At 24.4% G+C, this 27,841-nt stretch overlaps 7 protein-coding genes and 1 long non-coding RNA gene across 10 annotated transcripts; 4 read left to right on the top strand and 4 right to left on the bottom strand.

Moving 5' to 3' along the window:
* Nucleotides 1-2,562: 2,562 nt before the first annotated feature.
* On the top strand, nucleotides 2,563-3,902 carry LOC122847783 (meiotic recombination protein SPO11; the record flags this gene model as incomplete). Its single annotated transcript, XM_044145638.1, has 3 exons — nucleotides 2,563-2,658; nucleotides 2,735-3,568; nucleotides 3,644-3,902. Coding segments are annotated over exons 1-3 (1,128 nt in total), but the record flags the coding sequence as incomplete, so codon positions are not given.
* A 113-nt stretch (nucleotides 3,903-4,015) lies between these two features.
* On the bottom strand, nucleotides 4,016-4,469 carry LOC122860657 (the record flags this gene model as incomplete). The annotated part of the gene is made up of 1 exon (XM_044164560.1): nucleotides 4,016-4,469. A coding segment is annotated over exon 1 (381 nt), but the record flags the coding sequence as incomplete, so codon positions are not given.
* Nucleotides 4,470-4,719: 250 nt separating this feature from the next.
* Nucleotides 4,720-6,148, top strand: LOC122860656. Its single transcript, XR_006374449.1, has 4 exons — nucleotides 4,720-4,883; nucleotides 5,042-5,256; nucleotides 5,532-5,703; nucleotides 5,975-6,148. It is a non-coding gene; the product is annotated as an uncharacterized LOC122860656 (long non-coding RNA).
* Nucleotides 6,149-6,326: 178 nt separating this feature from the next.
* On the bottom strand, nucleotides 6,327-17,594 carry LOC122860655 (diacylglycerol kinase 1). Of its 2 annotated transcripts, none has more exons than XM_044164558.1 (17): nucleotides 16,850-17,594; nucleotides 14,920-15,107; nucleotides 14,730-14,818; nucleotides 12,391-12,525; nucleotides 12,111-12,318; nucleotides 11,874-12,035; nucleotides 10,876-10,998; nucleotides 10,753-10,802; nucleotides 10,604-10,678; nucleotides 10,305-10,542; nucleotides 10,029-10,234; nucleotides 9,784-9,963; nucleotides 9,394-9,685; nucleotides 9,273-9,319; nucleotides 8,638-9,214; nucleotides 8,389-8,570; nucleotides 6,327-8,321 (listed from the first exon to the last, which is right to left on the bottom strand). In XM_044164558.1, the coding sequence occupies exons 2-17, from the start codon at nucleotides 14,981-14,983 to the stop codon at nucleotides 8,232-8,234; spliced, it is 2,718 nt and encodes a 905-aa protein (XP_044020493.1). In that variant the 5' UTR covers nucleotides 14,984-15,107; nucleotides 16,850-17,594; the 3' UTR covers nucleotides 6,327-8,231. The 2 variants fall into 2 exon arrangements, with proteins under 2 accessions (XP_044020493.1, XP_044020494.1); XM_044164559.1 differs by having other exon boundaries at nucleotides 6,528-8,321; nucleotides 9,790-9,963.
* Nucleotides 17,595-18,908: 1,314 nt separating this feature from the next.
* Nucleotides 18,909-21,104, top strand: LOC122860654. The gene is made up of 3 exons (XM_044164556.1): nucleotides 18,909-19,327; nucleotides 19,422-19,900; nucleotides 19,980-21,104. Exons 1-3 carry the CDS (start codon nucleotides 19,198-19,200, stop codon nucleotides 20,616-20,618), a joined length of 1,248 nt encoding a protein of 415 aa, XP_044020491.1. The 5' UTR covers nucleotides 18,909-19,197; the 3' UTR covers nucleotides 20,619-21,104.
* Nucleotides 21,105-23,595: 2,491 nt separating this feature from the next.
* LOC122860653 (proteasome maturation protein) lies at nucleotides 23,596-24,676 on the bottom strand. The gene is made up of 5 exons (XM_044164555.1): nucleotides 24,558-24,676; nucleotides 24,276-24,373; nucleotides 24,104-24,161; nucleotides 23,851-24,026; nucleotides 23,596-23,755 (listed from the first exon to the last, which is right to left on the bottom strand). The coding sequence occupies exons 1-5, from the start codon at nucleotides 24,558-24,560 to the stop codon at nucleotides 23,668-23,670; spliced, it is 423 nt and encodes a 140-aa protein (XP_044020490.1). The 5' UTR covers nucleotides 24,561-24,676; the 3' UTR covers nucleotides 23,596-23,667.
* A 565-nt stretch (nucleotides 24,677-25,241) lies between these two features.
* Nucleotides 25,242-25,940, top strand: LOC122847782 (putative trypsin-6). The gene is made up of 2 exons (XM_044145637.1): nucleotides 25,242-25,727; nucleotides 25,797-25,940. Exons 1-2 carry the CDS (start codon nucleotides 25,242-25,244, stop codon nucleotides 25,938-25,940), a joined length of 630 nt encoding a protein of 209 aa, XP_044001572.1.
* On the bottom strand, nucleotides 25,450-27,829 carry LOC122860650 (18S rRNA aminocarboxypropyltransferase). 2 transcript variants are annotated; one of them, XM_044164553.1, is made up of 4 exons: nucleotides 26,817-27,036; nucleotides 26,405-26,734; nucleotides 26,174-26,338; nucleotides 25,450-26,104 (listed from the first exon to the last, which is right to left on the bottom strand). In XM_044164553.1, exons 1-4 carry the CDS (start codon nucleotides 26,944-26,946, stop codon nucleotides 25,986-25,988), a joined length of 744 nt encoding a protein of 247 aa, XP_044020488.1. In that variant the 5' UTR covers nucleotides 26,947-27,036; the 3' UTR covers nucleotides 25,450-25,985. The 2 variants fall into 2 exon arrangements, with proteins under 2 accessions (XP_044020488.1, XP_044020487.1); XM_044164552.1 differs by having other exon boundaries at nucleotides 26,174-26,734; nucleotides 26,817-27,829.
* Nucleotides 27,830-27,841: the final 12 nt, after the last annotated feature.

Raw genomic sequence — 27,841 nt, 5'->3', positions numbered from 1 at the left:
ATCTACACGGAAAAAAATTTTTAGCTGCAGTCACGAGGCGTTTGGATAGTTAAAAAAGGATAGTTGATTTAATAATCAAGCCCGATATATTAAAAAGACAATCGGTTAGTTATTCCAGCCGACTGGATAGCTAGCGTGGCTAACCAACTCGTCAGATTCGACATAATCTCAATGTCAACAGCTGTTGTGTTCATAACCTCTCTTTTTTGACAGATCCACCAAATTATTATTAACAATGACTAAAATAATCCATATAGTTATTAAAAATTTAGCATAAGATTTTGTATTCAAGTTGGCGTTTATTTGGTGCATCAAATTTAGTATAAAATTAATTAGATAATAATTTTAAAAATTAGTAAATGTACATTAATATATTGTTTGTACTTCGTATGTCTATATACTTATAGTTATGCATATACGCAATCCTAAATAGCTACTACAGCGATACCAGCTTGTCAGGCTTTGGATAGCTACCACAGCTATCCAAAGTGTAGCTAATGTAACGAGTAGGCACGCTGTTTTCACAAGAATAGTAACCTGTCAAATGTGGATTGCCAAAATAACAATCCTCTGCTAACTATCCAAAGGTTAGTTAGCCGTGGATAGGAGAGACAGCTATCCAGCTCGTTGCTGCAGCTAAAAATTTTTTTCCGTGTACGAACTTTCTCATTATTTTTATACTTTTTTTTTTTAATTTCTTTTACTATATGATTATTGTGATTTTTAAATAAACATTCAATTCGTAATTGACTGTTATTTTATTTTAATTTATGATTAATATATTATTAGTAAACTTGAATCTCAATTCAGCTGCTGCATGGTGTGATTTTTTTTGTTTTTTTTCTCTTCTTTTATCTTGACGACCTTTTACACAAATTATCAGTGTGCAGATGCTTTTTCTTTGTGACATATATACACTCTGCCACGCGTTAATTTTTATAAAAAAAATTTATTATTTTTTTTTTCAATTGCAATAAATGAGACATGTAATTATATTTATTTTTTGCAACAATATTATTATGAATTTTTTACAAACCGGATATCTGTTTTGCAAACTTTGTAACACAAATTGCAACACAAGATTAACATGGTAACTTTAAATTATTTTTTGACTTGCTTAATATATTTTCAATATTTTTTTATCATTATTAATATTGTTAAATTAATAAATAATATTATAAAATAATCAGATGACAATTTAATTACATCCTCAATGGCATTTAATTTCAATGAATTTTTCAAAAATAAAATTCAATCGACACTTGATTAAATTTAATTTAAAAATTGTACACAGGAAATGATTTTTGTCATAACGATATTTGATCAATTACATGTGATAATAATTTTTTCTTTTTATATAAATTTCGATTTGTAAAACCACCTGGCCTCATTAAACTTATCGGCACACATTTTGTCATTTTCTTTATTTATATATATTTTTTTTCCTTGCAATATCCATGCATAAGGTATAGGTAATTTTATAAAAGCAAATAAAAAACCTGTGGGGTTTCACAGAGTATCCTACTGTTTGAACAAATTTGATTTTATCATCCAAATCCAAAAAAAAATTCGTAACGATTTATTTATTATATTTTTTAACCGTTTAAATGTATTTTTTTTTTCAATAATTAAATATTCAATATATAAAGAAATAAATAATAATGTAAATTTTATATGGCCTATTATATATTATTAGACGATCATTTATATTATTTAAGAAAAATCCTTGAAAGAAATGGACACTTGAAAACTCAAATAGCCCGTATATATAATAATAATCTTGGGTGGATATATAATATATATGTACATAATACATTCGATGAGAAGTTGTCCTCAAAATATCGGTTGGCACACTATCTTCAATTCCAAATGAATCCAAATAGTCTCTCAAGTGTTGCAATTGTTATTTGTATATAGCTTGCAGGAAGACGTGTCACTAATCCGTTCGTTTTTATTTTCCCATGTAAATTTTTGTATGTATAATAAATTTCCACTTGATGAACACATTGAAAAATGTAATTTTTTTTTTTTTACTTAAAATATAGGACCTGCTTGTAAATGCCGGAAATATATGATGTGAAATTTGAAACTACTTGATTGTTGAATTTACTATTTTGAGGTAAAAATTTCTATTGTAATAAAAAAAAGAAAAAAAAAGGGAATAAAGTCATCTTGTTTAATAATCAAAATAAGGTACAATTGTATATATATATTTTTTTTTTTTGTTCGTTTCGATTTACAAAGCAAAAATAAAAAAATATGTTTAAAAAGAAACATGATGTCGATATGTACTGCACATTGACAATGGGCCATGAAGTGTCTTTTAAACTTTCACAGTAGCCCTGGTTAAATTTGGGGCGTTCACATAAATGCACAGCAGGGGTTGTGCAAGCCTGGACGATCAAGCGACGATGATGACGACGACGACGACTCAAGAGATTCGCTACTCGATACGAAACCTATTTCTATATATTTTTTTTTATATGAATATTATATTGTTGGCTACTAGCTGTGGGATAACATACGTTATTTTTATTTTTTGCCATCATCATCATCTTCATACACAAATTTATATTAATTATCATTTTTTTTATTTTTATTCCAGAAGTGGATCAAATGAAAAATGCAGTCAAAAATCTTGGACAATATGACAAATAGGTGAGTAAATTAATTACCTAATATTTTGCATTTTTAATTAATTGAATTTAAAATTTTATTTTTCATATAAATCAAGACAAGATTTAATAAATCGTGTGGAAAATATTGTCAAGTCAATTATACAACAAACAATGGATGGACAGCTACCAATAATAAATAATGTATCATCATCTAGCATTGATGTTTTGATTGATAACGATGATGAAGATGATGATGACTTGGAAAATGATGAAATGAATTTAGAAGATAAAGAAGAAGATGATGAAGAAGAAGATGAAGACGAAGAATTGATTGATGATCCAGATATAATGCCAAATGATAATCATAAAAATATTGTCGTTAATTTTTCTGGCAAATGTGGAGAATTTCAATTACCATTGATGATGATAATTCTTGCAAAAGCTCACAAATTAATAACATCAAATGCATATCAAACAAAAAGATCATTGTATTATGAATTAAAAAGTGAAGGATTAGTTGATGAACAACGTATTGTTGATCATTACATAAATAAAACAGCATCATTGCTTAAATGTACAACTTGGAATTTAGGTTTTATTGGAACAGCAAAAGGCTTGATGTCTGGTAATATTAAATTGAGTCTTGAAAATGATCGTACAATTGATTGTGATGCACTTGGTGGTGTATTGATACCACAAGCAAATTCAAACATCATTAAAATTGAATCAAGTATATCATTTATTATTGTCGTTGAAAAAGATGCTGTATTTCAAAAATTATTACTTGAAGAATGTCCAAAAAAATTTAATTGTCTTGTTGTAACTGGCAAAGGTTATCCAGATGTTGCAACACGAATATTTTTAAAATTAATTATAGAAAAGTTAAATGTTCCAGCTTACATTATGGTTGATGCTGATCCACATGGAATTGAAATAATGTGTGTTTACAAGTGAGTATTTTATTTAAATATTTCATGATGAAAATAATCATTAAATTATTAATAAAATTGTTTGTTAAATTAAAGATATGGATCAGCTTCACTCGAGTGGGAAAAATCAAGTCTCATTTCATCAAAGATACAATGGATTGGTATTGCACCATCAGAAATATGGAGATTAAATGTCAAATCACATCCATTGAGTAATTGTGATGAAAAAAAATTAGAATCATTAGAAAAAAAAACATATTTAAGTGATGAAATTAAAAATGAATTAAATATATTACGTCAAGGCAAAGTTGACATTGAGGCTGTATCAAAAATATCAACAAATTTTTTAACTGAAATTTATATTCCCTGTAAAATACCACATTTAAAAAAAATTAAAACATCATTAATTAATTAATTCTATATAGATTTTGTTATTGTTATTTTTTTTTTTAATTAAATTTTAACAATTTTTTGTGGTTCTTCTTTATTATTTACAAGATCAATAAATTGTGGAATTTTACGAAATTCACCGAGACAAATAATACTTGAATCTGATGAAGTACGTTTCATGTGACGAGGTGTATTTGTGGCTTCTGGGCTCATCATGTTGCTTGAATTATCATCATCATCATCATCAGTGTCATGATTATTTATTTGCTTATCATCAGAACATTCAGTCATTGAATGTGATTTATTCAATTTTCTTGAACGTGTTGGATAGCGATGTTGATGAATTTGTTGCTGACACAATGATAAATTATTTAGTTGTGTTTCACTCTGTGAAGTTGTTGCTGTTATTTTCTTTTTTTTAAATCTACTTTTAGTATTTTGCAAACGATAACGAGCCATACTTAAATAAATTTCATTATTTATTTTATTAAATACAAATTGATGGTTATTTAAAAATTTTATTTTATTTATGTAAATGATGATGACAATATTTATTTATTATGGAAATACAATATCAAATCGATATTTATTTGTTTTTAAAATTATTATTATTTATTGATTTTAAAACTTTTTTATCATCGTATTTTATTCAATTATTTTATATTTTAAAAACCAGGTAGCGCTCGAATCATTAGACGACAATTTAGGACATTTATTTTCCGATAGAGGCTTTGTGAAATTCATGAGTCAACTCTATGTTTAATATTCCATATGTATTTCCATCACGCAGCATCCGGAGCAATCCGGAGCATCACCAGGTCCACCAGGTCTTTTCGTTCACGGCGTTCATGTGAGCACATGTGAGTAGCTCATCCTTATATCATGATGGCATCAAAAGCACATATGGACAACCAAGTCAATCAAGGTCGTCTACGTCCAATAAACGGTAATTAACAAATAATATAATAAAAAAATAAAAATAATAATTATTCAAAACCAATATTTTTAATTATGTGATATCTTGTAAATGCATCACAAAAATAAATAACATAATTATATTAATAGTGAATAATAGCATGTGTTTTTTAAATAAATAATTCGCAGATTGGGTGGACAATGGTGGATAATGAATATACAGAAAAAAGTACTCCAAAATGCTCCAAAAAGCATATAAAGTACTACATTAACTCCAAAAAAATCAATGAGTAAAATTGGTAAAAGCACATGCATCAAATGTAGCTGCTTCAACTGACCAAGCACTGGCCTGGTGATACTTGCAAACAAAAAGCCAATACATAGTATCAAAACCAGAAATTAAGGTAAATAATATTAATATTGATTAATAATAATACATATGCACAATGCCAGTGCTCGTTAGCGACACTAATTTTCTTGTGTTAATGTCACCTCCAAAACACTGGCAAATTAATGGATCCTGTGTTTTTTTATTAATTATTTTGAATCAATTCAATGAGGCAAAATATAAAAAAAAACATTTCCAACATTTTTATTTATTATTTTATCAAAACCTTAAAGCATAAAATAATATATTTATAAAATATTAATTTAATTATTATTAATTAATGTTTTTTAGCACATGTTCCGTGAGCCAGAAAAACGACCACCAGTTTTGGTATCAAATCTTTTTACTGGTCTCTGTTTGGCACCAGTATTGATTCTGTTGGTTCTTTGGGTAAAACTTGATGTCAATGTATCCAAATTTCCATTTTCAATCAGCGCAATTGTTTTCCATCTTGGACTTGGCAGTGAGTATTTTTTTTTAAATAATTAATTCAAAAAAAAAAAAAAGAAAATGATGCTCGATGCTTGACAGGCGATTACCATCTTAGTGGATCGAATTTGTTTTCAATCGAGCATATAATAATACTGTGGATTTTTCACAATTGTGATTTGATTGTTGTTTTCACAATTGCAGCCCAATTTTTCACGACATTTTTTTTATATAATTTATTTTATATTATATATGTAATATATTTTGATTCAATAATACTAAATATTTCGTTGTTTTTTTCACAGGCATTTTCGTACAATTTGGAATTTTCTAGTTACAACTCAACATGTTTGTAACATTGTCAAGTCCAACAATTCTCGTCTCAGTGTTGGGTACCACTTGTTCAACTAAACCGAGGACTATTTGTTCCTCTTTTTATTAACGGTGATGTTTTAAAAATGCCATATCTAAAAAATTTATAATATATTACAATCTATATTTTAAATAAATAAATGTAAATAATAATTTTATACCCTTTTGATGTTATTTTATTTATAATTTCTTCACCAGCTGGTACACCACCACAAATTAATTTTTTTAAACCTTTATTTTTAATAATAATAATTAACGATAAATAAAAATCGAAAAGACAATAAATTTTATTGTATATAGATTTATTATATTTTATTTATATATATTTTTTTCAATAGTTTATTCACATTAGTATGCTACTACAATTTTAATTTTTCATTAATTAATATATAGTTACATAATATTAGACAAAACAAGTAATTATAATTGGCAGTTTATTAAACTCATCTAGATATATTCAAAGAATAAATAATATATCTATTATTTTTTTTGTTTTTTTTTTTTTCATATTTTTTTTCATTATTTTATCACATTAGAGAATAGGGATATTTATTTACTTGTTTCTTTGTTTGTTTATTTTATTTTTTTTTCATAAATTTTATTATAATTAATTAACACTTTAACTGCATTAAATATATATTCATTATTTTGCCAATCAATTACTAGACATATTTTTATTTGGTCTACAATTATTTTTCAATTTAAAATATTCTATATATATATTTATTTATTTCATCAGATCAATAAGTTATTATTAATTAACTATAATATTTTTTAAATAAATTACATAGTTATTCATGACACCTGACAATTTGATTATTGAATTTCAATCACTATTTTTATTAATATATCATATAATTATTATCATGAAAATACACACTGACACACAGTTGATGAGACTATTATTATTTTTGTTGTTGTTGTTGTTGTTGTTGCTCTAATTAAAATATCACACATACATATCTAAATTGTGTCAATCAATTTCATAAATCATTTATATTTATTTTCACATAATAATAATAATAATAATAGTTGCTAATAAATTGAATATATTTGGCTTTTGTTTATAATTATTCAGAATATTAATTGGTCTAATTAATTAAGCGTCATTTTTTTTTTATATTTTGTTTTTCATCTGCGAATAATAAATTTTCTAATCTTTTTCTACATAGTAAATTTTATCTATGATCAATTCAGGTGCACATTTATTTATATTTATTATATAATTAATTATCAATTGTTTTGTTCTTAATGCTCAATTCGAAATGCTTTAAATTATATTTAATTAAGACAAATTGACCAGCCAATTTTTCAAAGATAAATGGTCCCTGCAATAATAAGTTTTTTTTTCTATTTTCTTTCGGCATTATTTGCAAAATAATATCTCAAATTAATTATATTTTTTTTTATTCATATATTTTTCATATAAATTATTAAATGCTATTATATTATCGACGTTATGCGATGAATCGTTAGTTTTTATATTTTTCTCCTTGTATACTTTTTTTTTTTTTTTTTTAAAGATTATTATTAATATTATCATTACATTTTCAAGTTTTTTTTATTTATTTTTTTTATCGTGCGGACGGAGAGTAATTATGATTTTGTTAATTCAAGTATTTATTTGTTGGACTCAATTTAAAATGGTGTTCATATATATATTTATCTATTATATTAGTTTTATAAATTTTTGTGTTAATATATTTTTTATTTTTAAAAAGTATTTCTTTGATTATTATTCATTTTTATTTTCGACAGAGACAGTAGATGATTTTCAAGCAGCCATACAATTTTTTGTTAATAAATATTTATTTTAAATAATGAAAAAAAATAAAAATTGGCACAATATTTAATTTTAATTCCATTCTGCAGTTGTTATTTGTTAGTTGTATTTTTTTTTTTGAATAAATAAAAAATTAAAAATAGACAAATTAATAGACAATTAAATGCTAACCGATGAATAACGGTTTTATAAATTTTTTAAAACTTAAATCTATGTATGATTTACTAATAATTGTACATTATTTTCGTTAAATTTAACGAGTAAATTTTAAATTATTATTATCAGATAAATATTACGATTCAAACGAGATCAAACAAACACAATTTACACATTACATAATATTATTTTAAAATGAGAATTAAATTTTCTTTTAAAATAAATTATTTTATAAATTAAAAAATATATGTTCATCTTCTGAGAAAACGGAAAAAGCCACGACTTTTGTCTGGTGGTGGTGCCATTAGCATTGGCACTTGATTTTTATGAGTAATTCGAATCTGTAGATAAATAAAATGAAATAAATATGTTTTAAATTAAATAAATGTATTAATAGTTGGTAATTACTGTGCATGGTCCTTGCATCCATGGTTCACCATCAATTTGCATTGGAAAACGTTTGGTGGTTGTGATGACAATACTACTACATTGTGCAAGTCTTCTACCAGATGCACGAAGACCTGTTTTAACTTGTCCCATGTGCAAACAATTTTCTAGACCAATTACTTCAATGAGATTATCACCAATATCTGTAATAATTATTTACCATGTAATTTTGATCATCAACAATTAGAGTAAAAATAAAATAATATATACCTTGTATTGCAACAGTCAAATCAACAGAATTAAAACTGCTTGTACTTAATTCTTTATCTGGTCTTTTTTTTCTTTTGCCAAGTCGATGTCTTATTTGATGTTCACCCCAGAGATTTGATCCTCCATGAGTAAATGGAATGTTTAATAATGCAACACCTTGAAGTGATGGTCCATGTGCTAAATCAAGTGGTGTACCATCACATATTATTTCTAAATCTTCATGTAAATTTTTACAACTTGCTGCAAATTGTTCTGTTGTTGCATACTCAAAATACCATAATTTATTTTTCATACGACTATTAAATTTTTCGGGATTTTTTTCACGTTCAAGATGAAATTTAACACATATTGCTGCATCAACACCAACAGAAAAATAATTATTTATAATATTATATGGTATTGAATCTTGATTTGTTTTTTTTTTTTTTTCATCTTTTTGATCATCAAGTACATCAATTTGCCATCTATCCATCATAACTGGTGTTGATTTTTCAATTTTTTTTAATACTTTATAAATAGCCTCACCCTCATAACCACCTCCCCATCTTAAACATCTTGCCAAATCATTACCAGTACCCTATGAAAAAAAATTATTATCATTTTATTAAAATTAATAATTTAAATAATTTATTTACCAGTGGAATTACACCAACTGCTGGTTGTTGTTCAAATTGTACACGATCTAAATAATAATAAAAAAAAATAAATCAATTAATTAATTAACTAATTAATAATTAAATTAATATAAATAAATACCCATTGTTTCTAAAACCCAACCAACAGTTCCATCACCACCACAACAAATAACTTTAAAATTTTCAACATCTTTAAACATTTGTAATCCTTGCATTGGTCCACCAATTGCTAAATTATGTACTTGTCGTGGATTTAATATATATTGAAATTTTCTTAGCATTCTTTCACCTTGTCTACCACCAGATTTTGGATTAATAAATACCAATAGTGGTACAGAATTTGCTAATGGAGTTATTTGAAATGACATTGCTGGTTGTTGATTTGATGAATTACCAGAACTCAAAAATGCACTCTATATATAATTATCAAGAAACAACATATTAATTCAACAACAATGTAAATTTTAATAATAATAATAAAAATAAGGCAAAAAAAATAATGTATATATACACTGACTGAACCAATTGATGATGTATCTTGTCCATGTTTACTGCCTCTTTTACTATCACGTGATAATGATCTTTGTCTATCAAGTACAACTGGACATATTGCTGTTGGTGGTAATATATGTACTGCATTATCACCCAAACAACATTCAGCTTTAACTTGTGATACACATCTATTGTGCAACTAAATAAAATATAAAATAATTATTTAATTATTTATTCATTTTATTTTATTTTAAATTAACTTACAGTCAATTGACACCATCGACAATGCAGTCCAGTTATTCCATTATAACTTTTTATTGTTTTTCTACATTTTGAACATTTACCATGACAATTACCCTCCACCCAATGATGCACCATTGTTTGTGATGTTTTTTTACTTTTAACATATGTTGCAATACAAGAAGCTGGTGCTCTTTGTACACATCTTTCATGAACAGTATATTTGCAAACTGTATACAAAAATGAATGACAATTAAAGAAATAATCATTTTATATTATCATGATGATTAAGTAACTTACAAACACAACAGAGTCCTTTTTTGCCAAGTCCAACAAGCATATTTAAACACAAATTACAATATGCTGGTTTGCTAAAATGTTTTAGTCTCCATAAATGATTACCATCCTCTTTTACATGTGAATCAAGACCAAGTAGTACCAATAATGGAATTGTTGTTAAACCACCACGTTTCCATTCTTCCAATGACACTGTACCATCTGCATCGTAATCAATTTCTAGCATCATGTCTTGCAATATCTATAAATTTTTTTTATTTTATTTATTATGTTAATTATTTGTAAATTATATTTTAACTTACTGGTTTTAATTCTGAAACATCCCATCCAAGATACTCGGCAACATTCATCATTTGATTTACGATGCAATCCATTTCCTTTAAATTATTATTATTCAATTATAGATTATATAAAGTTTAAAAAATATAAAAGTTATAAAATCAATAATTACATTTGTATCAAGAACTCCATTTCCATCAGTATCATAAAGCCGAAACATAACTAAAAAATAATTAAATTTAAAAAATACCCATGTTAGTAAATTATTTATAAAAAAAAAAAAAAAAAAACTTACATTCCAATTTGTCTTCTGGTCTTCCAGCTTCAAGAAGTGACAGATAACAAACAATGTCTTTTAAACTTACTTTAACTGAATGAACATCAATGGTACTTTGTTTTCTAACGAAATGTCTTATTTCTGTGGAGAAAAATAATGAAAATAATTTAATACAAATTTAATACACAACAACGTCATCAGCAATTGCTCGCACGAATTTTCCACGAAACAAAACAAAAAGCAGTTAATTTACGACAGTGTGTGTGTGTGTGTGTGCTTTATAAATTATTAAATATTTATGAAGAAATAAAAACAATTTAATTATATATAGGTATTTATTTAATTTTTCTATAAATATATTTAATATTGCAGCATATTGCAGTGCAGCTGAGTTGTTAAATCTTATTTAAACTTGTTTCAACTTCCTCAATGCCAATGTTTGATATATTATTTTGACCTTTATATTATTAAACATTCAATGTACCACTTCCTGGTTTATATAGAGACATTTAAAGCTCTAAGAAATACTCGTGTTTTCATAAATAAATATAGATATATCAATTGCGGTTTTATGATGATGGACATAAACCTAGTTTAACTTTGACAATAAACAATGTTTTCACGTATAACTTGAATTATAAAAAATATATAATAAATAACAGATAATACCTGCATTATTATATTTTTATTTTTTATGATCAATAAAAAATGACAACTTGCCATATAGAAATATATATGAAAAAGGGAACCCCATGTATAGGCTGTTACATAACATGTCCTTTATGGCAACTTGGCGACACCCAGAATATTTTTTTTTTTTTTTTTTTCTTTATCATCATCATCACCACCCCCCATATATACAAACTGCAGAAATAAAAATAAAAGGACTATTCCGACTCTTTTATTTAGGTCAGCGGTTTTTTTTTTTATATATCAAAGAAGAATAAAAAAACGATAGAAAAAAAAAAGTAAATGTGCCTCGAAAGCACATCTTGATGTTTGATAATATTATTTACCTTCAAATTTTCCATTATTCACGAGCAAAGAATTGTTTGATTTTCGTGATGAATTGCGAGATACTTGACTGTGACTTGGACTGCTGTCTGTACTTTTTTTTTCCAAGACATCATGACAACTGTATGACGTATGAGCAACAGTAAGCATTGGATGTACACTCCCTTCAAAAAAATTAAATATAAATTAAGAAAAAATACAGTTTCAGTTTTATATTTTAAAAAGTAAAAAAAAAAAACCTGTACGATTTCTTGCTGATAATTCACTGTCATTTCTATGATGACCAAGTGCTTGAATTTTTTCAGTTAAACCATGAATTTTATCAGCCAAAGATGAGCTATGGCTTTCAGTTGACATTGAAGGACAAGTACTGTTGACATTTGTACTTGATGTTGTGTGAGATGTTATTGCTGCACATGCTGTTGTTGATGATAATGCTGCCATTTCCTTTATAATAAAAATAATAAAAATAATAATGAAAATATGATAATGACGATGAGCTTTTAATTATAAAAATACCTTGAAAGCCTTTCCATCAATATTTCTCGATCCTTTTTTGAGAAATGAAAGAAAAAGATGTCGTGACAATTCATCTGGTGTTGCAACTTCAAGATACGTGTCAAGAAACTTTCTAAATCCATCATAATCAATATCCTTAAATTGAAAAAATAAAAGTAAATACATCAATTGAAAGTTTTCATATTAAATTTATACTTTTATATTTTATTAAAACGTGCTAAACGCTTCGTAAAAAAAAATTAATAATTAATAATAATAACATCTACCTGTTATTTATTATAAAGAAAAAAAAAAAAAAAAAATTAAAAATAACATATTAATTATTTATGCACCGCAGATTATTTATAATCAATAAATATATTATTAAATTGCGAAAATATAATTTTTTCTCGTAAATAAAAAATTTAATATAAAGTTTATATTCAAATAAAATTGAGGATAGAGAGAATAAAATAATAATTGAGACAATTTCACTTGAGTTTTAATATGAAAAAAAAAAAAAGGAAAAAGAGGAAATTATCATTATTATTATGAGTTTAATCGATTTGAATAATTATTATTTGAGTGGATAATAGCCAGTTGATTGTGTGCATTGATTAAATTAATTTTCCTTTTCTTTTTTAAATTTCAATTGAAATATAATGATAATAATTAACAATACATATATTATCATCGGTTATAAATTTGTCAAATGGATAATAGGTAGGTTAATAAGCTAACAAGTAGAATATTAATCGACATATCACTTGATATATACATAATAATAATTTGTTTGAAATGGGTGTGGACTTAATATTCACTTGAAGTGAACCAGCTTATTGCTAACCACTACTGGAACTTTATTATTAGAACAACCTAGCAAATATTATTATATGAAAAAATTTAATCTATATACATCTATAGGTATATTTACAAAGAAGCCAGAGAGAAAGAGAAAAAGAGAGAGCTTTTATATATATATAAATATATCATATAGAAAAAAAAATAATTTAAATGTAAACAAACGATGAGTTTATTAATGCCAATGGAAATGTCATTTTCATTGATATGATTAGATTTCATTGATCGGTGGATGAAATGGGATGAAAGCAGAACGACCAATGCGCTCTGCGCACTGACCCGATTTACCCGCGCGAGCTTTTATTTATTTATTTTTTTTTTTTTTGTATTTTATATCTTTTTTATTTTCTCTCTTAACTTTGTTGATGACGGCATTGTGACGTCAGTCGTTTCTAGTGACGTCATACTATACCAGTGCTTAGTTACCCACCCAGCCAACCAGGGACTATATTCATTCACCATATATATAAAAGCTCTATACCATTTAAAAAAAGCTTTAATGCGCCAGCGCAAATATACACACCTTTCTCGTCAATCGAATTTACTTTTTTTTTTTTTTTTTTTTCTTATTTCATCTCGAGGACTTTAACAAAGTCCAAAAAAAAAAATATTATTCAAGTATTATTACTATCTACATGTAATCCTGATGAGTCTATTGGAGCTTTTTATTTTCCCTCAAATTATTTATTAGTTATTATAATTTTATCATTAAAAAAAAATTAAATAGAGTGTTATGTCTGACCACAGAGATACTTGTACTACTAGCAAACATAAGCAAGTATTATTGTACTAATTATAAATGCAAAATAATGAAAATTTAAATAATTGTATTTTGAATATAAAAAAATTCAAGTGGCTGTTGTAGCTGTTATTGTATAACAAGTATCTAAAGAGAATAATAAACACAAAGATCAAAATATAATATACATATATACTTTATTATATATAGATAGATAAATGATAGATGTATAAAAAAAAAAAAAAAAAGAGCGAGGGATGATAGTGGTACACGTAACTAGGCAACCATGGACCATCACCACCAACACCACCATGACTAACAGCAACAGCAACAACAACTACTAGCATGTCATATATACCAGGTGGATGTATTTTATAATATACTACTAGCTTGCTTCCTCTTTTGTCCTTGGATTTTTATATATAATTTTTTTTTCCTTGTAATATATAGCTATGTACTATTAATCATTGTGATGGTAAAAAAAAAGTAAATGAAAATTTAATAATAACATTTAAAAGGAAAAAAAAATAATAATCTCTATCGATATAATGTGTACATGGAAAAAAAATTTAACTTTATAAATTTTCTCGTTTAGCCTCGAATAATTTTATTAACCGATAATTGCTAAAATGAAAAAAAAAAAAAAAAAGTTTATTTTAATTATCGTAAAACTTTAGATATGATAATAGTTATTTTTTTAATAATTATAATTAATTTTCTTGGTTTTTTTTTTACTTGGAAAAATTGGAATTAAACTCACCCCATCTGGATGATACTTTGGTAGACCACTTGGAGTTATCGTATTGCTACAAAATTCTGAGAGTACATCTTCAAGTTTTTTTGTAGAATCTGTAAAATTAAAAAAGGAAAAAAAAATGACAAAGTTATAAATTAATTGATTCTTTTAATATAAAGACATGGAGTTTAAACTTTTAATTAAAATAACTTACATGCTGCTAAATCTTGAAGTTGCTGAAATTCAGCTGGTGATAACTTGTCCCAATGAAGGGCCATTATATTATTTTTATTATTTTTTTAATTTACAATTTAACTTGTAAAATTATATATATAATTGATTTAATCAATTACTATTATTATTATTATTATTATTAACAATAGCCACTGTGTTATGCATCATCTGTAATAAATTAAATTTTCATTTTCATTTTATTTTTTTGTTGAAATATATATACATAGACAACAAGTTGATGGATTAATTAGATCAGTATTAAATGCCCACAATGAAATATCACCGAAAAAGTTTTTTTTTTTTTTTTTTCTTTCTGTCATTGGGCGTAACCAATATTCTCCTTGACAAAGTCTAAATGACCTTGAGATGATAAACCCACCACCACCATCAGTAATAGTATATATATATTTTTTTTTTTTGAATATAAACTTTTATTTGAATTTTAAAATTAAAATTGTTATTGAATAAAATTATATATATACTTGAAATAATAATAATAAAAGAATTTCGAAATTTAATTATTAAAATATAGAATTTCGTTTATTTTATTTGTTAATCAATTTATAATTGCCATTTGACAAAGCAAGATCATTGTTATAATTAAATTTAATATTATTATTGCAAATGATTTTTATTATTTTTTTTTTTTCTAGATTAATTGGACTATATCTTCAGTATATAGCCAAAACCCTTTATTTGATAAAACGAGATGAATGAATTTCGATAAACCAATATTTATTTACAATTTAAAAAAATTTATTATTTTCAATATTGGTTGGATAAATTGATATACATGTGGGACTGACACTCGTTGTTGCTTGTAATGTATTTTATTTTGTTTGGCTCATGTTGCACTTGACAGCTCAATTTAAATATCTCATCCATCGACTAAAAAAATTTATACAGCAATTTGATGGACAATATTTAAAAAATTATTATTATTATTTTATAGATTTTTCCATAACTAAAGAAAAGATAAATTATTTAAATGGACAACTTGAATCCATACACTGATAAAAAACATTGCAAGTATTTTCTTTTTTTTAGTAGGATTTAAAATTAAAATTAAAAAAAAATATAAAGAGATTATTGTACTAGTGTAATTCGTATTTCCTTGAAAGCTTTTACTCTTAAAATTTCAACAGAAATAAAATTTTATCCTGTACATCCCTATCTATCTAATTTATTTTTATCAATTAATTAATTTATTGATTTGGTATGGAATAACAGTATCATATCGAGCTTTTGCTCTTTTCAAAAAAAAAATAAACCTATAATAATGTGTATGACACACATTCACATCATAACAACAACAACAACAACAACAACAATAATAATAATAACGAAAAATAAAATAAAAAACAGAGTATGTATCTAGAATCAACTACCTGTTGGTTTAAATTTCCTCTCTCTCCCTCACCCTCTCCCTCTAATATATATATATTTATTTGCCTATTGCTCATAGCACTATAACTCAATTTTCTCATTGCAATATTTAATTTAAAAAATAATAAATTTATTTATAAAAGCATAATTAAAATAATAAATTAAAAAATTATTCAAACATTTATTCTTTTTTTTTTTAATTCAAATTAAAATAATCAATAAAACGAAAAATAATAATAATAATAACAATGATAAATGGTATAATGGTTAAAGAATAATATAATTTCCATTTAATTAGTTAAAATAAAAACGACTGCGGGTAAAATGCTCGCAAAACGCCCAACCGCCCACATTCATACATAAAAAAAAATTTCATGTTTTGTTAATAACTCAAGGTTACACTCTTATTTCGCTCATTCAACCTGACATTCATCAAAATTTAATTAAATTTATAAGATTTATTATAAATTATACAATAGCATGCTTTTATTATTTTCTATTATTTATATTTTTTAAAAATTTACCTTATTATTAACAACATTGTCATTTGTCAATGTATATAATCGAAAATTAACACTACACTATATTCATGATTTTTATTATTAACAAAAACAAGAATAATTTAAAAAACTACAACACCATTGGCACCATAATAAATACATTTTTAATAATATATATATTTTCTAGCTCACTGTATATATTTCAAACACAAAGTTTAATACAAGTACCAAAATAAGACTCCACCTCTCGAAATAACATCGACCAACAAGACAAAATAAAACTCAAAAAAAAAAAATAACATAAAATAAATATAGGGAAATGTATTTGGCTCTTTTTTTTTTGCTTCTTAAACTTTTAATTATTTTTTTTTGAATAATCTATTTACTATTTGATTTGTTATCAAGTTGATGTTACTTGTGATGATAATTTAAATAGATCAAAAGAATCAACAGCGATGACAATGTTGTTGCTGATGATAAAATAAATAATAAATATTTTTTCAAGATGATGATGGTGATGATGATAGTGTTGTTGATGATGATGATGATAAATAATATATAATATTTAAGATGCGCATTGGCGCTCAACGCGGAACTGACTGACTGTCAGTCGACTGATTTCGATTTCTCTCTCTTGAATCTCGATGGGTTTGGAGCAGTTTGGAGGAGAGAAACTGTGCGTTTTGTGTCACGTATTTATTCTGCGCACGCTACCTCTTCGCTCGATTGCACCCTCTCATCCCTCAACAGCTCATCTTGCCTGCTTGCTCTTTATTATAATAATAATGTAATTTTAATTATAGTAAAAAAACAAATCAATTTTATTGAGAAAAAAAATTTACCTTTATAGTAATTTGAATAATTAATTTACAATTAATTCAAGTGGTACAAGTTTATCATCATCAAACTCCTTGCTCCTTTTTTCATCATCATCATCAATTTAATTTTGATAAATAAATAGTGATGAACATTGTAATTGTATTCCTACTTTTCTAAATGATATTTGTATAAATTTCACGAGCAAAATTAAATAACATTATCTCTTTACTTTATTAAAATAGTAATTTAATTTTGTAATTAATCATCATCCTCAATCAATAGCATCAAGGTAATCATGAAAGTAAATGAGTATTTTTTGCTTTTTTTTTTTTTTCGATAACAAGTTCATTATTTATTTTCATCCGTTTTATTATTGATGTTGGATGAATTATTTTATTTTCTCTGGTGAGACATGAATTATGTTATCACAACTATCACCATAATTTATATTTTTATTTCCTTCGTTTACTCCAACAAAGTATAATTTAATAATAATTGCTCAATTTGAGTCAAATTTATTTAGCTTTTGTATTATCATGATTATCAATAATTTGTCATACAGAATAAACTTGCTTATTCATCATACAGAGAGAGAGAAAGCTAGAGAACCAATTTAATTCTGATTCAAATAATATATAAATCAATAGCTCAAATAGACATTAGTATCAGTCCACAATATTGCAAATAGACATTTTGATGAATGTCCAAAGTTTTTTTTTTTTAATCTTATTTAGGGGAATCAAATTAATATATTACAATGCGTCTTTGTCATCAAATTTTTGTGTCATCATCATCAATTTATTCACGTCTTTATATTCAATTGAAAAAAATTTATTTTTGATTGACACATCATCTTGTCATACCTTGATAAATTAATTGTCTCTCCCAATCTCTCCCAGTCTCTCCTTTTTTTTTTCTTTCATACGTCAATTTTTCCTAAAAAATCAATGAAAAATTATAAATAATTAATATACATTATCAATATTTATCAATTTTTATATACTCAACTATAAATATTATTAATTTTAACATTGTTTATAATTTTAATTATAAAAATATTAACCCAAAATATTGTTTAAAAAAAAAATAATAAAAAACACACGTGTTTGATTTATTATTTTTATTATTATTACTATTGTTATTATATATATAATTTAAAAATAAAAAAAGTAAACAATGTAAGGATTGATATTGTTATTATATTGGTATTTTGACGCCGGCGCAGATATTCAACCAGCCAGCTGTCAAAAAAAGAGAAAAAAAAATAACAAAAAACAACCCACTGGTCATCGACGTTTCGGCCATTATCTCTCCTTTCTCGTAATAATTATATATAAATATTTGTCTATGTGTGTGTGTGGCATTTTTGTCAATTGAAATCTAATTAATTAAGTATATTTTCAAAACAATAATTTACGTTTTAAAATAATACATTGAATATTGATTAAAAAATAATGAGTAAATGAGTTAATAATATCTGGTCTTGAATAATTTTTACACAAATTTTAATTTTAAATTGATAAAAGTTATTTGTCAATTAGTAAATAACAAAAATGAGTAGTAGTGAAAAACTAAGACTTGATGAGACAAATGATAATGTCTCCATCAATATACTGAATAATAAATGTCTTGTAAAAATATTTTCTTTTTTGACAATTGAAGATATGCTCCAAATAAAAAAAGGTAACATAAAATAATTAAAAAATATTTTTTATAAATAATAAATGTATATTGATTGATTAATTGATAAAAATTTATTGTTAATAATTTAATTTAGTTTGTAAAAAATGGAGAGATGCAAGTCAAGTGTTGAATATATCACAAGAAAATATAAAAAAAGATCCAAGTCGTTCTGATGATGCTGATAAAATTCATAAACATTTTGAGGGTTTTCCAGAACAATCTGAATTAAATAAAGTACTATGTGATTGTGGTGATAGTTTGACAAGTCTAACACTCAGTAATTATTGTTATGACTCAAAAATAATGTTTGTCATAAGTCAACATTGTCATAATCTTACTAAACTTGAACTTGATTTGTACAAGTACAATGAGAATGATTTTCATGAAGCATTTACTAAATTAAATAAATTAAAATCAATAACAATATCATATTCAAATTATGTTGATCATGATGATTATGGACATGACACATTAATTTTACAAAGTTTACCACAAACAATACAAGAAATATCATTATCATCAGCTGCATATGATCTTGATTTTCTAGTTCCATTGTCAAACAATTTTACAAAAGTAAGTTTATATACCTACTTATATAAAAAATATAATTAATTATTAAATTAAATTAAATTATTATTATTATTATTTACAGACTCTTGATAAATTTAATGCTTTGTGTACACTTGAACTTCGTTATTGGAGTCTTGAAACAAGTGTACTAAATATGATATTAAAAAAATCAACTTTAACTCATTTAACACTTGCTGAATCAGAATTAATAATTGATGAATCATTAACATCAAATCTTGATAATCTTGAGTATCTTGATTTGAGTTATGCTAAAAATATTGACAAAGTGTTAACATCAATTGTTATGAGCTCAATGAAATTGAAACACATTGATATTAGTCAATGTACAGATGTATCAAAACAGGCACTTTGTCATCTTGGTAAATTGGATAATTTAAAAAAAATATTTATAAATTATATTGAACAAGTTGATGACAGTATTATAAGTCAATTTAATAACTTGAATATTCTTGAGTGTGAAGGATGCACCAGTGTTAGTGATTCAAGTATCATTAAAATATTAAATAATTCTGATAAACTTGAATTTCTTAATGTCCAAAGAACTGGTGTAACACATGCAACACTTGGATGTGCATCACAAATTGTACAATCACGTAATGGTGATGAAAAATTACATGTACTTGTCAGTGAAAATATCGTTGATGAATTTGAAGCTATTGATGATATTCCATTGTCACTTGTTATCAATGAATTGCTGTAAAATTAATGTCATTATTTATGATTATTATTATTATTATCAACATCACACAGTATAATATTGTGATTCATATAATACTCAACGAAATTCATTGTAAACAATGAGCCTTTATTTATTTATTTATTTCTAAAATAATTACAAATCCATTTTTCATAATAATAATCATTTTTTTACAATTTTTTAAATAATTATTTTGTACTTGAATGGAAAATTTTGCTTCGATTTATTCTAGTCATATCGAGAGTAATGATAATTTTATTTTGATTATTTAAAAAAAAAAACAAACAAAAAATACAGGGAACAAAAAAAAAAAAAACACATTTTCTTATTTTCAAAATGAAATATTTTACTTTTTTATTTTTAATAAACTTTGAAGCTAAATTAATATTCAAAATTTTTATAATAATTTTAATTAATAAATTTGTAATGTATGTGTATCATTGACAATTTAAACTAAATATAATTCAAAAAAAAAAAATAATTAAATTTGTGAGTAAAATTTAATTTTATAAATTTTATATTACTCATTTATTTTGTAGAATGGTGTCATTCTGTGTCCATTTCAGTAAGTGATTACTGGTTCTCCATCTGGGTTTGCAGAAACATTATCATGATTGTCGCTGTCATTTAACACAGCAGTATCAGCATGATCATCATAAACTTGGTTGGATTGATCATCTTCTGGGTTTACAGATTCATCACTTGTTGACGTATTATCTTGATGAATTTCAAAGCTTACATATTCATCAGTTGCTGTATCATCCTCGTCACTGTTTAAAGCTGAGATACAAAAGCAAATGATAATCATTAATTGTACTGATGATTATTAAATTATTAAATGAAAATTTTAATTAAAAAAACTCACCAGAAACGTAGTAGACACTTGCAACAGCCAAAACCAGGCAAATAAAAATTACACGTCGACAGTTCATCCTTACTTTGTGGATAGAAATATTTTTTTTAATGTGATTTTATAATTCGAAATTAATGGCTTTATATACTCAAAAAAATTAATCATATTTCGATGGAGAGGGAATTAACACACACGGCACCAATAACAACAACAACAATAGATGATTTAAAATATTATATTATTAAGGTATACTTGAAACTATTAGTTTTTTTTTTTTTTTTTCTCTGAAGATAACAAATATATTTTTAAATCCTTGATATTTTATTTTATTTTTTGTCTTCAAGGCTATTTGACAAACACGAAAACTTGTTATCAGTTGGATGAATATTTATAGTTTTAATAGAAATAAAAAAAAAAAAAATAAAACAAAAAATAATATTTAAATAATAATGTTAAAATCATTATTTTATTTTTTATTTAAATTTAAACATAATTTTACAGATAAATTTTCAAATGAAACAAAAAAAAACAAAGGACAATATTAAATTACAGTTTTTACTTTGATGATACATTAATTATTGAGCTGTAATTTATAATAATAAATTTTATAAATTACAAGAAAATACTTGAAACAATGATTGATATATTTTTAAATTTAATGAAATCATTTGAATACTTTTTAAAATTGAAATATTATCAAAATGATTATTGTTGTATATTTTCAAATATTATTTTTTTTACTTAGTTTGGGTTACTTCGTATTGAGGCCCTGGGTTGTTGTCGAAAGTTATTATTTCAACAGCTAATGAACTCTGATGATCTGAATGCTCATTTTCACCCTCATATCTTGTTGTATGTTTGATGTTAGGATTCACTTGCATCCGCACTCCGTCTTCAGTTTTTATCAGATCAATTTCCACCTCATAGGTTTGTTCGACCCATACAACATCATCATCAGCTAATACTGAAAAATTAAAATTTTAAAAATAAGTAATAATAACATGGCATATAAAATACATAATCAATAATAATATATTTTTTGAAATAAATAATAAATTATTATTCAATATTTAATTATCATTATTATAAATTAATTAAATTGATTTTTAAAAATTTTTATTCACAAGAGAAAAATTGCTTTGGACATATTTTTTAAATTTTAAATTAAAAGCTAGACTCATCGGAAATTGAATAAATAAATGAAAATTTTATTTTTATTCATAAAAATATATATAAAATTAAATATATGTTACCTGATGCAATCAAAATCAAAGCAATTAAACAATAATAGAAATTCTTCATTGTAATTCTACTACTTTTACTGTTGCTGCTCGTGCTGGTGGTGTTGCTTGTGATGAAATTTTTTATTTTAAATAATTTTCAACTCTGGAAACACGCTGCTTTTATACCAAAAAAATTATTTTATATTAAATATAATAATTTATAGAGAAACTAAAATGTCTATGTATTTGATGATAAGATTTTTCGATAACACCAAACATTTATTTTTTCCACGAATCGAATTCAAAAAATATTAAATATCAATTTTTTAATGAAAAAAATATTATCATCAGATTATTCATTCAATCATTTCTTGGTATTAAATTATTTATTTAAATTTTTAAATAAATAATTTATTATTTTTTATTCCATTCGTTTGTTTCATATTGAATTTTATATTTTAAATAATTTTGTAATTTTATTTTAAATGATAATACAAATAAGTTCAGGAAAAAAAATGATCTATATTAAAAATTACAAATTGGACAATTTGATTAATTAAAATTGATGATTTTATTTGTGCCAATTTTTAACAATTAATTAATCATTTTTTAAATACTAGCATTTTTTTTTTTAATGCACATTTCATATTTAAAAATTTATAAAGATAAAAACTACCTGCGTCATAGAATTTATTTTTAATTTTCAAATCACGTCGTGATAGATAACAAAATAATTTAAAAAAATAGATATTTTTATTTTTTTAATCGTGTTGATGTGGGTTCAAGGCGATTAAATTTGAAAAAAAAATAATTCTTAGAACTGTAGAAATTTCTGATTATTAAAAATTAAAAATATATTTATTAGAAAAATAATCAAAAAAAAAGTTAACAATCAATAAAATTATTTTTAATATTGTTTATTGAATTGAATCTCAAGTACAAATTTGATTTTTAAAGATATGAATTATTTAATTAATTAAAAAAAGCCAAGTTTTTTTTCTACAATAGCATGGGGTTGTCCCATTTCTTCTTTGAATTCAGAGCAATTTAAAACATCTTCAAATCTAAAATTAAAAAAAAAAAAATACAATTAAAATATTATGTCTTTCTTGTTGATTTTTTTTTAAATGATAATTATTATTGTTGTTTAAATAATTACCCAATTTCTTCATCACGTCCAAGTAAAACGTCTCTCATTAATCCTGATGATGGCATAAATGGATGTCTTCCAACACGTTCAGCAGCTTTAAGTTCCATTGCCAAACGCATTGGTGCATGTAAACCCTGGACGTTTCTCAACATGACCATTTCTCGACGAAGTTGATTTTGATGAAACTAAAATTAAACATTCCATTAAAATATCTAATCAACTTATATTACCTATATAAATTATAATTGTTTAAAACACCTACACTCTGCTCAGAGTTTTCTATGGCATGTGAGAAATGTGAATTTTTTGAAACTGCACTTCTGTAAGACAAAAAATATACTCCATTTTATTAATTATCATATTATAAATTAATTTTGATAAAGATTTTGTGGACAACAACAACAATAATAATAAAAACAACAACAACAACATACCCAGTTACCATTGGATTTGTCACTTCATATTCACCCTTGTTGACTTCAAATGGAGCATCAAATGATGCCTTTGATTTAACTGATGGAATTCGAAAACTCTGTAATAATTAAATTGCTCATTAAAAATAATTAAGTTAATAATTTTTAAATTACTTTGAAAAATATGTATAGTCATGATAAAACATAACCTTCAAAATATATTAACAAAACATTATTATCTATTTTCTTTTTTTATAATAATATACAGTAGTTTATTTATTTATAAAAAATTATAATATTTACCATTTTGATGTGTTTGTTATTTAAACAATTTGCTAGTAAACAATAGTAATTATTTTATATTTATTAATGTCCAAATGACAATTGTTTTGCTTGGAGAAAAAAAATATAATGACAAATTTACAAACTGCTGTAAAGTGTCTGTTCTCAATAATAGAACCAACATGGCAGTTTAATTCAAATATTAAACACAATTATAATTTATAAGACAAACAATATTATGAAATAAATAATTAATCTTTTAATTAAATATTACCGTTTTTTTTTTTTGTAAATATTTTATAGATTTGATTTTCGTTTTAACAAAAGAATTTAAAAAAAAAAATATTTAAACAATGATAAAACAAAAATTTTATTTATTTATTTTACGTGTTTTTCATGTGAAGCAATACTTAATTTGTATTTACAAAATGATTAAATCTCTATTTAGAATTATTAAATTGCCATTAATTTAAAAATCAAATCAAATTATCACGTAAGTACGTATTATTACAAGGACCATGAATTATTTGATGATATTTTTGATGCTGATTGTCTTTTATAAATCAGGTAATATCAAATAATATAAATATAGTAATTTAATTGATAATTAAAATTAAAAATAATTTAAGATGGAAAACAGCCAGATAAAATAATCAATGGTAAAAGAATTGATATTGAATTTCGTCCAAGCCAAGTGTCTTTACAATGGTATGGACATCTTTGTGGTGGCAGTATCGTGTCACCAAATCACATAGTTGTGCATCAATTACCACTGGTGTATATCCAGGAAACATTAGAATTCTCAGTGGTACCAATGATCTACTTGATGCATCAAATGAAAATTATATTTATCCAGTTGCCTATATCATAAATTATCCAGATTATAAACCAAATAAATTCTGGAAAAATGATATTTGTATTTTACGACTTGAAAAGCCAATTTATTATACAACAAAATGTAAAAATATACATTTACCAGTTCATAGCTTAGGACAAGTTAATGATGCTACAATAAGTGGTTGGGGTCATGATTTTGATATTCCAACAAGTCCATCAAGATATCTCAAAATGACACATGTAACTGTATTGACAAAATCAAAATGTAATTATGATCTTGAAGAGTTTGCTTTTACCATGTCCAACACACAAAAATGTGCAATTACTCAAAATACAAATGCTGGCATTCAAAGGGTAATAATAATAATAATAATAATTTAAAAAATATTAACCAATCATTTAATAATAATTAATAATTATTAGGGAGATGCTGGTAGTGCTGTTACTCATACATTTAGAGCTGATGGTATCATTTCATTACAAATACCAAATAAAAAATATGCATTTATTTTTACTCAAGTATGGAGTTATCTTGATTGGATCGAGGGAATGATTGAAGAATATTAATTATAATTTTTACCTAAAATGATTATCATTTAATTTTTGTATTTTTTATTTTGATGTTGAAGCAATATTCTCATTGACAATTTCTTTTTCATCTTTTACTTTTTTTTCTTCTTCATCATCATAATCAGATTCACTGTCTTCACTTGGTGGATAATCAGGCATTTCTATTTAATATAAAAATAATTAATAAAAAGCTTGATAAACATTACAATTAAATAATAAAATTAATATACCTTGTCTGTCTAATTTTTCTTGTCTAGCATCATGTAAAAATTTTTCTTGTGCAACAATAATTTCTTCACTACTTGTACAAGCAGCATATGCAGCAAGTAATTCTTCATTTAATTCCAGAAATGCATGTCCCCATGAAAATTTACCAAGATAAAATTTAGCCTCTTCTGTAAATCCAGTTATGATAAGTGTTGCTGCAATAGCTTCAACACAACTTAATTGACATGGTTTACCATAATTAATTGGATTTGCAGCAACTAAAAATGGTAATAAACGTGGATTTGGTGTTCGCATTTTACCAAATGGTGTTTCTTCAAGTTTAGCCCAGCTACAATCAACAACAGCACAACCATGATCCTCAACAATTGGACGATCAGTTGGTGATACACATTTTTTTCCAACAGGTGTTAATACTAAACCAGCAAATCTTTGGCCTAATTTTAATGTTTTAATAAGACCATGTCTTGATAATTTACGACCAGAGCATTTTTTTGGATCACAATGTTCAAGATCCCACATAGCAACTGGAAATGTCACTATTGTTTTAACATTTTCATCATTATCTAAATATTAAAAATAGAAAAAAACACAACAATTTAATAATTACTCATGTCAATGATAACAATTAAAAATACTAATAACAACCTGAGACACCCTCATCATCATCATCCTCATCAGATTTATCTCTTTCTTGTCGATATTTTTCCTCCTTGCCAACAACATTTCTTTTACGTTTTTCAAATAATTTTCCTTTATTTTTTTTTTTACTTGACATTGTTATTACTATTATTTAAATTTATTTATTTATCAACAATGTATATTTACAAAAATAATATATTCTATTATCAAAGGTTAGAAAATTCAACATGTGATATTTTTTTTTTTATTATTATGATTTGACAATTACCAGGCTCGTAACAAGTAAATAATCATAAATTTATAAATATTTATAATTTGTTTAAATTATAAATAAAATTAATTAATTAAATAAAATCCAATTATTACAATAATAATAATAGCAACAATATTATTATTTTAGTACTTGTAGAGTAATTAAAAATTCCATTTATAAATTTGACTTGAAGGCTACGTCCCTGGTTTTAAAAATAAAAACATCATTAATAATAATGATAATAATAAAAATAAATAAATACTGACTTTGGTATTGAAATTATAAAATTTATATTCTCGATTATAAATATGTTTTTAATGATTCATATAATTTGATAACAAGTAGTTGTGAATAAATAAAAAATAATGAAAAATTTATATATTTATAATGATGATGATGATGATAAAAAGAGAGAATAATTAATTATTATGTGCGTATATATTGAAAAATAATAAAAAACAATAAAAAAAGAGCTCCAAAACACAGTCACTAATATTGTTTAAATGTGTACAAGTGTCAATGAATATTTACAACTAAACTAATAGCTATATGTGACCAACTATTTTTATAAAAAATAAAAACAAAAAAGTACAAGTGGTTGTTGAGTAATGAGTAATTGACTTTTTTAAGTGAATTGTGTGTGCATACTTGATGCACACATGATCAATTCAATTATTATTAATAACAACAACAACAACAACAACAAATACTAAGACATATTTATTATCAATTAATCAACATCACCATTTTTATTTTTTAAAAATTATATTCATCAAGA

Source organism: Aphidius gifuensis, linkage group LG1 (genome assembly GCF_014905175.1).
Source record: "Aphidius gifuensis isolate YNYX2018 linkage group LG1, ASM1490517v1, whole genome shotgun sequence".
NCBI lineage: Eukaryota > Metazoa > Arthropoda > Insecta > Hymenoptera > Braconidae > Aphidius > Aphidius gifuensis.
This window is presented reverse-complemented; position numbering and strand designations above follow the sequence as displayed.